At 41.5% G+C, this 13,205-nt stretch overlaps 1 protein-coding gene across 2 annotated transcripts in view; it reads left to right on the forward strand.

Moving 5' to 3' along the window:
* Positions 1–13,205, forward strand: part of CIT (citron (rho-interacting, serine/threonine kinase 21)) — a 294,107-nt gene that overhangs the window by 181,141 nt on the left and 99,761 nt on the right. The window contains exons 13-18 of one of the 2 annotated variants that reach the window (XM_006865452.1): positions 5,073–5,243; positions 5,756–5,806; positions 6,342–6,395; positions 7,509–7,649; positions 9,400–9,525; positions 12,999–13,094. In XM_006865452.1, coding sequence (XP_006865514.1) covers positions 5,073–5,243; positions 5,756–5,806; positions 6,342–6,395; positions 7,509–7,649; positions 9,400–9,525; positions 12,999–13,094 — 639 coding nt within the window. The remainder of the gene's footprint in view (positions 1–5,072; positions 5,244–5,755; positions 5,807–6,341; positions 6,396–7,508; positions 7,650–9,399; positions 9,526–12,998; positions 13,095–13,205) is intronic. The other variant, XM_006865453.1, reaches the window with a different exon arrangement.

Genomic DNA, 13,205 nt, shown 5'->3' on the forward strand with positions numbered 1-13,205 from the left:
TGTTTCATTTTTATATCGCTTCATTAGTTCCTCTTGGCATGGATTTTTCTGTCTTTTGAAGGAACTGTAAATAGAGACTTTAGTGAAGAGATGGCAGTGAGTACTTAGAGAGCTGAATGATCAGCTGCCAGGAGGCTCTCCTTCATTTCAGAAAATCTAATGGAAACATTGATGGAAATGGACATTTTGTTGCTCTTAGCAGGGCACACTTAGACATCTGGGTCCTACTAATGCAACAAACTTCTGCAAATAATGTGATCTGTTAACTACTCTTTAAAGAAATAATGCTTGTCTCTGAGGGTTGTTTTGTCAGTGTAACATATGAGATGGCTTCCAAAATTTTGTGGGGAAATTCCATAATCTTTAAATCCCATTTCCACCAACTTTTTTGAAGCCCCCTTGTATTTACCACCCTAATTAAATATTTAATAAAACTTTTTATTGGGGTGAAGCTTTCCAGAGCAGGTCAGTTTTCCATCCAACAATTGATACATATTTTCTCTCAAATCCTTGCTTGCAATCTGTGCTTTGTAGCTCACTTCTCCCACTTCTCTGTGTTTCCTGTTTCCATCCCTCCTTCTTTTCTAACCTTCTGACCTTGGTTCTTGGGTCAGTGCTGCCCTTTTGATCTCAAATGGTTGATTACTGGAAGGGCTGTATACCTCCCGAATGTTATTGTTTGCCCTGTTAGACCTGTTGTTTGGCTGGACGTTGTTGGAGATGAGTTCATTTCCAGACCTGAAGGGTAACTAAATGTTCCACCAGTCTCTATCCAACCTTTAAGCCATGGTTGGTTTTTTTTTTTTGCATCTTTTTTGAAATGATAGGTTAATATTTTCTTGCTTATTACGAATGTTTTAGAGGAATATGTGTAGGAAACTTGGGAATGTGGTTCTCTGAACCACACTGATCTTACAGAACACACTCTTACGAACTGCGATGCCACACTCAGGTTGGGAAATGTACTTCCATGGTTGACTCATGGCTCCTCTCCTTTATTAACACAGGTTTTTATCCTAAGAGTTTCAAGAGATGGGATTTTTTTTCCCCCTCACTCTCCCATTAGCTCACTGTGTTTTGAAATTTACTTTTGATGACATCCTGGGGCAATGAAAGCTGTGTTTTGTCACCAGAAGGAGCAGCTGGTGTCCATGAATTCCATAGAAACAGAATGATGAGGACATTTTGAAAAGGTCTATGCTGGTGGCTGGGTTCAAAGAAATGTCTTTTATGATTCATATCACAGTTGGGATGCATGTGGAGTTTTAGATTTAGTGACTGCTAAAAGTTCCACCAGTGGGGGCTGGTCCAGGGTGGCGGGGGTGGAGAAACTTCCCAGTCTCAGATTTTATTTCTCATCAGAAGAAGAATTTATTACATTGACTTTTGGTAAGTTTTGTAAGAACAGGCTGTTTGCGATCTAGGAAAAAGCATTTAATACTTTCAGCAAACTCCTAGTATTTGGCTTGCAGCATATTGATTTCTCCCAAGTTGCCCTTTATTCCCTGCTCTTTCTCTCTAAGGAGTCCTGGTGTGGTGCTGTGGGTTAATGTGCTGGACTGCAAAGTTGGTTTGAATCGCAAGGTTGGCAGTTCAAGTTCACCAGTCACTCCTCAGAAACCCTATACAGAGTCGCTATGGGTTAGAATCGACTCAATGGCAGTTAACAACAGCAACTTTCTCTCTAACTTTCTGGACAGCCAACTGCTTGTTTATTTATTTTTAATATTTTGCTTCAACAGAGCTGCTCCCCCTACCACCACCAATATAGTATTTGAATTTGGTTTAAAATAAAAATACCTAAAGTCTCACGTGACATAGTCATGAACCATACTAGCAGTTGATTCCTCTCTCCTTCCTTCCCTTCCCCAAGAAAGGAAACGAAAGTGTGATGTGCACAGGGGTGTGTTTGTGCGTGTGTGTACACCCTGTTTATAGTTCAGGATCTCTGGCTGAATGAGCCCACATCCGATACATTCTAAATGGAATTTACAAGTTGCATTCGGGAGACTGACTTTCAGTGGCCTCCTATTTGCCCGTGCTTCTTCCCCACTGTGGCCCTGTTCAGCACTTCCTCACAGTTCATCCCATGTTGAGACATTACAGCTCAGCTGTCTTTGGAAGCAGCCTGATTGTCTTCTATGATTTTTCCTCAAGCAGGGATTTGGCTAGCTGCTGGTTTGACAGGGTTTCCTTGAAGCATGCAGCATAATAACAGAGAATCAACAAATGAGTTAGAATATCCTGTGATGCTTATAGCAAGCTGGGTGCCTCGTGAGCTCGGAAAACTGACAAGAGATCTTTCCTTCCTCTGGGTGTTGACAGCTCAGGAAAGAGAGATGTTAGGGGAAAGGAGCAGCTGCTCTGTCCTCATTCTTGTCAAAACACAGAATTTACCTTGCTTTCTTGCTGACATACATTCAGGAAAGAGAAGGGGGCTTTTCCCCCAGTACTGCTTTCTTAGTCTCTGTGCATACAGGCCCATCTGACTTTTCCATTCGATCCAGCAAGCACAGTACCTGGGGCCCATGATGCTTTTAGAATGCTTTAACTTCTTTGTAAACAGAAGAAAAATTAAACTTTTAAGATCAAAAAAGATTTTCATATATTAATATATTTGTCTTTGTATCAACGAAATTGTAAAACTTAAAAAAAAAATTTTTTTAGGGGAGGCAGAGGCTCTATGAAAACATAAATGCCTAGGGCCACATAAGTCATAATAAAGACTTAGCTGTTGTTGTTGTTGGGTGTCCTCCCTCAAGTTGATTCTAACTCATAAAGACTTAGTGTGATAGAACAGAACTGCCTATAGGGTGTTTTAGGCTGCAGGCTCTATGGAAGCAGATAATCAGATCTCTTCTCCTTCAGAGTGAATGGTGGGTTCAAACTGCTGACCTCTCAGTTAGCAGCCAAGTGCTAAACCATTGATTGCATCACTAGGTTTCATTAGTTCTGGTTGAGGGGTCTAGAAATACAGCAGGTAAAGGATGTGCTGTTATGCATCATCAGTACTCATGCCCCATCCTATGAATTATACACTACCCAGACAATCTGTGTGCCCCATCACCGCTAGGATTGGCCTTTGTTGAAAATATTTTGGATGGGAGTGAGTGAAATGAGATCAATTCTCCAGTTTGGCGTTTCCCCCCCTTTCCCTTCAGCTCATTGATACAGGGCAGGACTTGCTTGGAAACAATTCCGTTTTCATAGGAAAATCAGCTCCCCTTGGGTGTGCACTTGGGGGTCTGTTACCGTGGTGAAACGATGACTTTTTTTTTTTTTTTTTTAATTTAAGGTTTTTATTATGGATTGAGTGAAAGTTTACAGAGCACATCATCAGTTTCACATTCAACCATTCATATAACTTGTTTCATTACATTGATTATAATCCCCTCCATATACCACCAGTTAACAGTGTTTCTCTCTATCCTCTTTAGCTTTTTTTTTTGGGGGGGGGGAAGGGGGTTGGTGAAAAACTTTGTCTTTTTGGACTTTACCGTCTCGGCTTCTAGGGAAGGTTTTTACATTTATCTGTGGATATCCAGGGCTCATGTACGAGATTACTAGCAAGCATACTGAATAATCAGATGAGGGCCAGTTTGCTATGTCTGCTAGGTGACCAAAGTCTGATCCTCAGAGCCTATGGTTTGGACAGTCTGCAACGCTTGGGCCCACAGGGCCTTGAGCTCCTGACCGGGTCTGCACCTACTGCCACACATTCCCCCTTATTTATTATTTGTTTAAGGGACGCTGCCTGTCTTAGGCGGTCAGTGCGAATTCCTCCATCTTACCCGTCAGAAACGATGACTTTTTGTCTTAGTATTTTAAAATTTCTAAATTGCATTTTTTTATATATTGGTTAAAAATGTTTTGCTCAATTGATAAGACACCCAATTATTTTTGGGAGCAAAGATCTTTGAGGTGTTCGCTATGTATTGTGAATTCCAAAATAAATTTCAGTTCTATTCCTGTTCCTCTGATTTTTTATCCCCTCCAAGGAACCTTGGATTAGATAAATGTTCATAATCATTGTACTTAGCTTTGATATTGCTAACAAAGACTGTTTCTAGACTTTGTCTAACAGTTTTGAAAACCATAATTCATTTTCTCTGGAAAATCCAGTTTTGAGAAAGGTAGACTCAAATGTTCTCTTTTGATTTTAGTAGTTCATTTTGGAAAAGGCCAAACTGTTTGGATCACTTTAAAGGGCTTGCTCCAGGGTACAAGATAATGTTTGCCTTGGAATTTTTCTCACAAGTTATCCTGACTGTTGTTGTTATTGTTAAGTGCCGTCAAGTCGGTTCCGACCCATAGCGACCCTGTACAGGGTTTCCGAGGGTGTAAATCTTTATGAGAGTAGAAAGCCTGATCTTTCTATCCTGACTAGAGCCAGTATATTCTGACTCTTCTAAATTTCAGGGTGACTTCAGTTTCAGGACTAGTATAATAAGTTCATCATTCAGTTTCGCTTCCAGAAAAATTAATGATGAGAAACTGACATAATGGGTTTCACCTTCCAAGATTCTTTCCACTGAGATTTCCAATTACCCCCTCGTGCTGCTGTCTGAAAGGTTAATTTTAAAACTAGTACCATATCTAATTGTGTTAGAAGCACATGACTTCTAAAGGACAAATCTATATAAATGATTACCCTTGGAAGAAAACTGCACATAAGCAGTTTATCCTCCTTGGTTAAAGAACGTTCCTTTCAGCTCTGCTGTGGTACGAATACTGCTTTAAGACTCTGTACATATTGTGTGGTGTACTGTTTGCACAGAGGAAGTCATTACAGACACGTGTTCTCAATGGTTTCACTAATTATACTTGTCTGACAATAAATCACCTTAAAGAAGCCATGTTCTCTCCTCCCTCCTCTCTTGACTCCCTCCACCCTCCTTTTCCACGTGGTGCTTCTTCCTGTGCCTATCATTCTTTCTCCTTTTCTGCCAGTCTCTCCTCAGTGTATATCTGACCTTGGTCACAAAGAATGCTCGATGTCCCTCTGTGTTCCCTGCCTGTCTTTTCTTTCAGGAGTTTTGAGGTTCACCTTTATCCCATTACCTGCTCTCTAGGAGTACCAGGCTCAAGTAGAAGAAATGAGATTGATGATGAATCAGTTGGAAGAAGACCTTGTCTCGGCAAGAAGACGAAGCGATCTCTACGAATCTGAGCTGAGAGAGTCTCGACTCGCTGCTGAAGAATTCAAGCGGAAAGTGACAGAAAGTCAGCATAAACTGGTGAAGGTAGCCAGCCCCTCCCAGAAAAAACCCGCGTGTACTGTTTTTTTGTGGGGTAGCATCATGGGTGATCTTGGCAAAAATAAAGGGAATACTCTCTTAATGATTATATGTTTGGAGGGTGATGGGATACCTTGGAAAGCTTCCAGTTATAGAAGATAGCTTATTTTGAAGGAGTCCTTAGATGATGCAAATGATTAAGTATTTGACTACTAGCCAAAAGGCTGGCAATGTAAACCCACCCAGAGGTACCCTAGAAGACAGGACTGGTGATCTGCTTTTGAAAGGTCACGTCCTTGAAAACTCTGTGGAGTACAGGTGTACACATGGGGTCATCATGAGTTGGCATTGATTTGATGGCACTGACAACAATCATCAATTCAGACTTAATCCCCCAAAGTGCGATAACTCAATATGTTTTGGTCATGGAGATTAAGATTGTACTGTAGATAGTCTTGTCTAGAAGACTTTTAGGTCTCTGAGATTTCCCAATATATTATATGTCTTTTTCGTTACAGGCTAAGGATCAAGGGAAGCCTGAAGTGGGAGAATATGCCAAACTAGAGAAGGTATTTTCCATTATTGGTATCACTGTTTGGGATAGATCTTATTTCTCTGTCAATTTCAGTGGTCAGTTTTAGTTTTCTTCGACAAAAACTTGCAATGAAGAGAGGACTCTCGTCCACATTCATTATGATGATCAAGTTTGGGTGGCTACCTTTGGCCTCAGCTGTGGTTCTAAAAGGTTATGGAAAAAGACACCTCATAGCTAGGCCTACCTGCTAACAGTAAGAAACAGGCTCCAGGTCCTCAGTGAGATAAAAGTACAATGGAAATTCTTATTGCTGGAAGGCACTGGGCAACTTTGACTCTCTTTTCCATTGATATGCTGCTGGGCCTAAGTAGCCAGTAAAGAGGCCTGAATCCAATGAAAGCAGATTGCCCTGGGATTTTCAAAGACTTTACTTCCTCTTCATTAGTATGTGCTGGAAAGCAAAGCAAAAGAACCCCACAGAAACCTCAAGAAATTGAGACTGCAATAAATGTAGCAAAATTTTAATGCCTATTTGCCTTGTGCTTTATTTCCTGGTTTTTTAACTATAGATCAATGCTGATCAGCAACTCAAAATTCAGGAGCTCCAAGAGAAACTGGAAAAGGTAAGCCCAGGTGGTTTTTCTTTTTTAAGAATTTACTCCTCATTCCCACATACCTTCCTTTGCCTTGTCCTAGAACACTCCAGAAGAAACAGAATTAGTGACCCAGCAATGAGGAACATGAAGAGAGTGAGCTGTATTATTTGAAACTCTCAGAGTTCTGAATACATTTTCCCTTGAGACATATCAGCAGTGTTTATTTTTAAAAACCAAGCTGTGCGCGACTCTCAAATAAAAGTTCTAATCATCCTCCAGCAGAACCTGACAGAACTAGAGAGGCCAGTTTCACTTCCCTTAGGAGACCAGGCTTCCCATTCTGCACGTTTGTAAGAGAAGCATGTGTTGTTCACACTCCAGGCAGCTTTCAATCAGTAACTTGCTCAGCAATTATGAGAGGGCCTGCACATTGGAAGGAGTCCCTGGGTTAACACACTCAGCTGCTGTCTCAAGGGCTGAAGGTTTGAGTCCACCCAGAAGTGTCTTAGAAGAAAAGGCAGGCGGTGTGCTTTTGGAAAACCTTACGGGGCACGGTTCTACTCTGACATACCTGGTTTCGTCACAAGTCCGGACTCAATGGCAGCTGGTGCCTTCATTGGAATACAGAAGGATATGTGACGGCACCTGATGGATTGGGACAGGGTTCACAGGGTCCCTCAACATTTGTGCTATGTTAGTTATGTACCCTAAGAAAGAAAAGAAAGAAAGAAAAAATGCTGCCAATTATAATGGTAGTATTCATCCAGAACTAAGTGATGTTAAAGTATGTTAAAAAAAAACAACAACTCCACTTTAGAATGAATGAACAAAAGACAGGATAAAACAGGAGCCACAGGGGACCTGGTTCTTCAAACCCACCGGCCACTGCTTGGAAGAAACAGACTTTCTGCTCTCAGAAAGACTTAGTCTCAGAACCTGTAAGGAGCAGTGCAGCTCTGCTCTCTAGAGTCACTGTTAGTGAGAATCAGTGGTTTGGGTGGTTGTTGTTGTTGTTTTGTCTTTTGGGATAAATGGACTACTGACTCAGTATCAATGGCCTTTTTTCTCCTAGAGTGTCCTGACCGTCATTCTACATGAATAAATTTGTCCGTCTGTCTCTTGTTCCTTCTGTCCCTATAGGCTGTCAAAGCCAGCACAGAGGCCACCGAGCTCCTTCAGAATATCCGCCAGGCAAAAGAGCGAGCTGAGCGGGAGCTGGAGAAGCTGCAGAATCGGGAAGATTCTTCCGAAGGCATAAAAAAGAAACTGGTGGAAGCCGAGGTGAGCAGGGCACCTCTAGCCCACAACAGCCAAGTCCGGCCCCTGGCACTGCCACCTGCAAGCATGTGTGACTGGCCTTTGGCTGTGCCAAGGGAAAGAAACTTTAAAACCATCACTCACTTACATTTGACCCAACCGCTTTCCCCTCTGAACATTCCTTTGAAACATGAGAGACTTTGAAATGTTTTTCCCAAAAGTGAACAAGATTTGTTACAGCAAATTCAAGCAGAATGAAGACGTTTTGACGGAAGCTCCTTCTTTTCTTTTATCTTCCTCTGACCTCCTCACTAACCTGGGAGAATCTATGTTTGTATAGGTTCAGTATATCTCCATCGCTGAGTTTTCCTCTCTCTTTCCTGTGTACCCTATTTTTCTTTGCCTTTCCTCCACAGTATTAATACTAATTGATTGTCAAAGCTTCAGCTGTTGCCTGTATGTTGATGACTTCCACATCTATAGTGTTGGGTCTCTCCTCTCCTTCAAATTCTTTGTTGTTGTTGTTGTTGTTGTTGATATTATTTATATTGTTATCTAGGAACAATATACAAATGTCTTCCTATTGCAAAAAAAGGTGCACAGTACTGAAGAACAGAGAACAAAGGGACTTTTCTCCTTTACTCCTCTCTCCTCTCTCCCCTTGGTGTTTGAATGTGCCATGGTTGATTTAATTGTCCTGTTGATGGTCCTTCTGCGTTCCCCTGTCCCAGTGTTGGTGTGATCCTACTACTTGTGCATGTCTCTTTGGGGCCATTATCATTCCTATTCCACTCCTGTATTTCCCTTGCCCCGGTGACATCTCTACTGGGTGTCTCACAGTAAGTGAATCACATTTAGAGAGTAATTCATGGCGAGTCTACGGACTATAGGTGCAGCCACACAGTCTCTCCCGCTTCTCCCCTATTCACCATTTCTGTAGCGTCCTCATAATCCCAACTCTCTTCCTCTTCACTGAGCAAATGGAATAATCTCTTGACCTTTTTGCTTTCAGCATTCCCTTCCTCCCGGATGGCTCCCACAATATAAGATTCAAGGGCCTCAAGCCCAAGGCTCCTCAGGATCCCCACTCTGCCCCATCACACCCTCAAGCACCCTTGAACCTGGTTCATGAAGCTATCAGTAATTTGACCCATAAAAGCTCCCCTTTTACCCTTTCTCCTGCTGATTCCCCTCTTGCACCTTGTTTTGCCACCACTCTAGAAGTTAACCTGGTGTCTACTCTAACTTTTGACCATCTCTGTGTTCCTAACCCACCACACTTTGTCTGAAACACCTGCCAGCCTCTTCTCCTGCCCCGACTTCCACCCCCACGTCCCCTCCACAGCTCACCACCTCTCTGATTCCTGAGCCACCGTTTTGTTAGAAGTCCTTCTTCCTGCCTGGAACTGTTCATAGCATTTTGTACGTATTTCTTTTGTGCTTTTTTCCTCCGTTAACCTGTTTGTGTCTGTCTTGTCTTTTCTAAGGACAGGAATTATGTCTTCTTCCTCTGAGTTTTCCATGATGCCTAGTGTGGTACTTTGCAGGTAGTAGGTGCTTGGTAAATATTTGAATGAATGAATGCACTCTGGTAGCAGACACAACTGAGTACTTGAACTATAGGGTCTTGTCTTCTTCACCGTTGCATCGGGGGCCTGTAAGTTTTCTTCCTGACTAGAGTGTGCGCTTCTGGAGGGCTCTTTCCCTCAGTGCAGGCGTTGATGCCCACAGCGGTTACTCCATTAAAACTCTCTGATTGATTCACGATCTGCAGGAACGCCGCCATTCTCTGGAGAACAAGGTAAAGAGGCTAGAGACCATGGAGCGTAGAGAAAACAGACTGAAGGATGACATCCAGACAAAATCCCAACAGATCCAGCAGATGGCTGATAAAATTCTGGTGAGCAGGAACGAAAGTGAAAAAGTTCAAAGCTAACAGGTTAGAGGTTGCCGAGGGAAGGGGGCAAAGTGAAGAATTCAGCTCTGAAACAGGGGGAGGTACCACTGAGTTAGGTCAATAAAGAGAGGTGCTTTCAGTGAACGAACACCATACCAGAGAATAGGGTGAATAACCAAACGTTGGGCACTTCAGTGCTGTTAACAGGTCCATACGTATTAAGTTTTGCTCTGTTTGCAGCTGCCTGGCATCTTTAGGTAACAATTTGCATACTCTGTCCTTTTTTATGTATTTTCTATGAGACCATTGCATACTTCTATCAACAGAGCTTTGCATGGCCTTGAACTTTGTAATGCCAATTTAAAAAGCTGTAGGAATTTCGATCTTTAAGACCCAAGCCCAGATTCTTGTTGTGGGGAGAGAAGAGAATGAGTCATGCAGAATTGTTTTTCTCAGAGTAGTATTTGTCATAGATCTCTGTGCACCCACTCACTTTCTCTGCTACAGTTTGTTACTTTATTTTACTTTTTCAATTTCCTTAGATGTAGCAGGTCTTTTTTTAGCTTTCTAATCATCATGATTCTGTTTTTGGCTCTGATGACCAAATTAACTTAAGCAAGGAAGGCTTGGATGGTGCCGACATGTTAAGTTCTTCACCTGCCAGGGTGACAGGCAGGTGAACCTTAGAAGGATTTTCCTTGTGTCTTCGTCCCAAAGCCAGAGCTCTGATGCAGCATTTGAGAGATTTCATAATGACTGTTTATTATCCCATCCCTGCTCCCTGCCTTCTGTAATAGTGGGCAGCTCCTCTTCTTAAAAGGAGGCCAGGTGGCCAGCAGGTCACTGCCTCTCCGTGTATCCCTCTGGAAAATGAGGCACCAGCAGCTGTTTGAACTCAAGAATGGCCAATTTATAGGCATATGCTTAATATATATTAAAATAAAAAAAAAAAAAAAAACACCTTCAAAACTTTACCTTTCTGTTTGTATACATTTACAAATATATGGAATGTCCTTGAACAAACAGGTAAAAGAGAAATTGGTAAAATTGCTTTGCTTTGACAATCTTCATTATATTATATTGGGTTAAGAGTTAGAATGCTGACCACAAGGTCAATAGCTCAAACTTACCAGCTGCTCCACAAGAGAACAATGAGGCTGTCTACTCCTATAAAGACACGCAGCTTCAGAAACCCCCAGGAGAGGGCTGCTCTGTCCTGTAGGATTGCTGTAATTCAGAATCGACTTGATGGCAGTGAGTTTGCTCTGGGTGGTTTTATATATAAATGTCTGATGTCTGCACACAAAAGGAACTGTTAGTCTAGCCTTGCTGTGCTCTTTCTTGTTCCATCATCCAAGTTCCTCTTAGTTTTTGTCAAGTGTGTGAATCACATTGTCAGTAAAATGAGATCCCACCACCACTATCTCTTGCTTGGTACAAATGAAGCGGCTAACTTGTGGTTGCAAGGCGTTTCTCTGTTTAATGGTGATGTGTTCATTCATTCATTCAACAAATATTTAATGAGCTTCTACTATGTGCCAGGCACTGTTCTAGGAGCTGGAAATACAGCAGTGAACAACAGTGTTTGCACAAGAGGACTGAAGAGTTGATCTGTTCTTACGGAAAAGTTATGTTAAAAGAATGACAACAACAACAAAAAATGCACAAAGATGTCAGATTTCAAAATAATCTGCTTTTCCAAATGTTCACTTGCAATGAACATGCAGGTTTAAAGAGTTTTACATTCCTGGATTATGTGTTGCAAACTCTCAGTCATAAATAGTCCAGAAATTTAGTCTTAAATTTGCCAGCCCAAGGTGTCCAAGTTTTGGACCTACTTTTAGAGCCTGATTTCCTTTCCTGCACTATCTTATTAGGACCAAAAATAAGAAAAGGTGATTATTGTGTGATTTCTAACTTGATCACAAAGTAAGCAAATTTGTTTCACTGATTGTGCCTTGCCACCTGCCCGAGTGCCTTCATGTTCGTTTGCTTAAGAACCCTGTACATAGAGTGTGTCGCATCAAGGACCTGGGCAAAGAGTGGTCCTTGATACTGTTATATAGTGATGTGCTTTGGAAACAGATCCAGAAATGTCATTTGCTTTAAAATATTTACTATTCTGACAAAAAGTTTCAAAACTGGCAACAGGGCTCTCATTGTAGCAGAGTCTTTTGGTTTAATGAAAGAAGTTGTTCCAAGGGGATTCTTCAGGGAGTACACATGCAGCCCTTAGAATATGATTTTATTAATGAAAATCCTGTTTACATTCAACTTTCCAGGATCACATCTGTCAGGCTGCAATAGATCCTTGTGCACCTGGTCTTAAGATTGAACGCTCTAATGGCTCCCAAAGCAAAGTCTGTGATTGTAGACTTTAGAATTTCAAAAGCTTAATCACTAACTTGTTATGTGCATATGAATCTGAATGTATCCCCCTTTTATGAGCATATCCTGTATAATCTCCTCATTCTTCAGAACCCTCATAATTGCCTGCAGTTCAAAGAAAAAAATTTCATAAGCTCTAACAGATGAAAACTTAGACTAATGTCTTTTGATATTAGTAATTAACTAATGGGTCCAGATTCATAAGAATTAATATAGATTCAGAAATCTGTGCATTTAGTGAATGTTTCAATGAACAGATGGTGCCTTTTAGAAGATCAGGTTATAACACATCGGCAAGTGAATTGGTATAATTTTCAAATAAACTATCATTTTGTTTCAAAGTGGAAAACTTAACAATAAAAGACCTAAGATGATATTTAATTTGAGCTACTCACATTATTCCAAATCCTCTTCTCGTCTTTAGTGTATGTGCATATATTGTAACCTCATGATTACTTGTATATGTTGCGTTCGGCTTTGTTCTCATTAGCTTCAGGTCCTTTAAATGTTATATCGTGTAAACATCTCCAGATAGTCACCTAACCCACAGACCAATCCATTCAAATGATCATTTTTAAAACTTGAAGTGTTGGAATTGTAACATTTGTTTTCCTTCATAGCTAGATTTCTTGAGCAAAAAGTTTGTGAATGAGGAAAATAACAAAATACTTTTTGTCATACTGATGAATTAAAATGACTTTTCTCATTTAAGGTTGTTATAAGTAGTGAAAGCAGACGGAGACGTGAGATAGTAGTCAGGGACTTTGTGCTGTACAACATTTTCAGACATTGCCTGTGGGAAATGAAGAGCAGCCCTTGCTTGACCTTGTCACACCAACACAGTTCTGAATCCCAGCCCTCACAGCCCACCAACTGTGCGTGTGTGTGTGAATGTTTGCACTTGGAAAACTCCAGGCCCAAGAATTGCTTGGTGACTTACTTCCCAAGAGCCTTAGGGGTAGTCATGGCGGAACAGATGCCTGTTACCTGTGGTGTCTGAACCAAAGTCACGTTTCCTGTGAATGTCTCACAGACTTGGGTTACATCCTTCCCTTTGTCCACCTGATGCTCTGTTCCTTTCTCTCCAGGAGCTGGAGGAGAAGCACCGCGAGGCCCAGGTCTCAGCCCAGCACCTAGAGGTGCACCTGAAACAGAAAGAGCAGCACTACGAGGAAAAAATTAAAGTAAAGACACTTTCTGATTGCACCTGACTTTCATTGTATAGCACCGTCTAGCTTCTTCTCTTCCTGGGCACTTCTGCCTCTGCCCAAGCATTTGTTTAGAGCAAATATTCT

The sequence above is a fragment of the Chrysochloris asiatica genome, unplaced genomic scaffold, assembly GCF_000296735.1.
Source record: "Chrysochloris asiatica unplaced genomic scaffold, ChrAsi1.0 scaffold00078, whole genome shotgun sequence".
In the NCBI taxonomy this organism is placed as follows: domain Eukaryota; kingdom Metazoa; phylum Chordata; class Mammalia; order Afrosoricida; family Chrysochloridae; genus Chrysochloris; species Chrysochloris asiatica.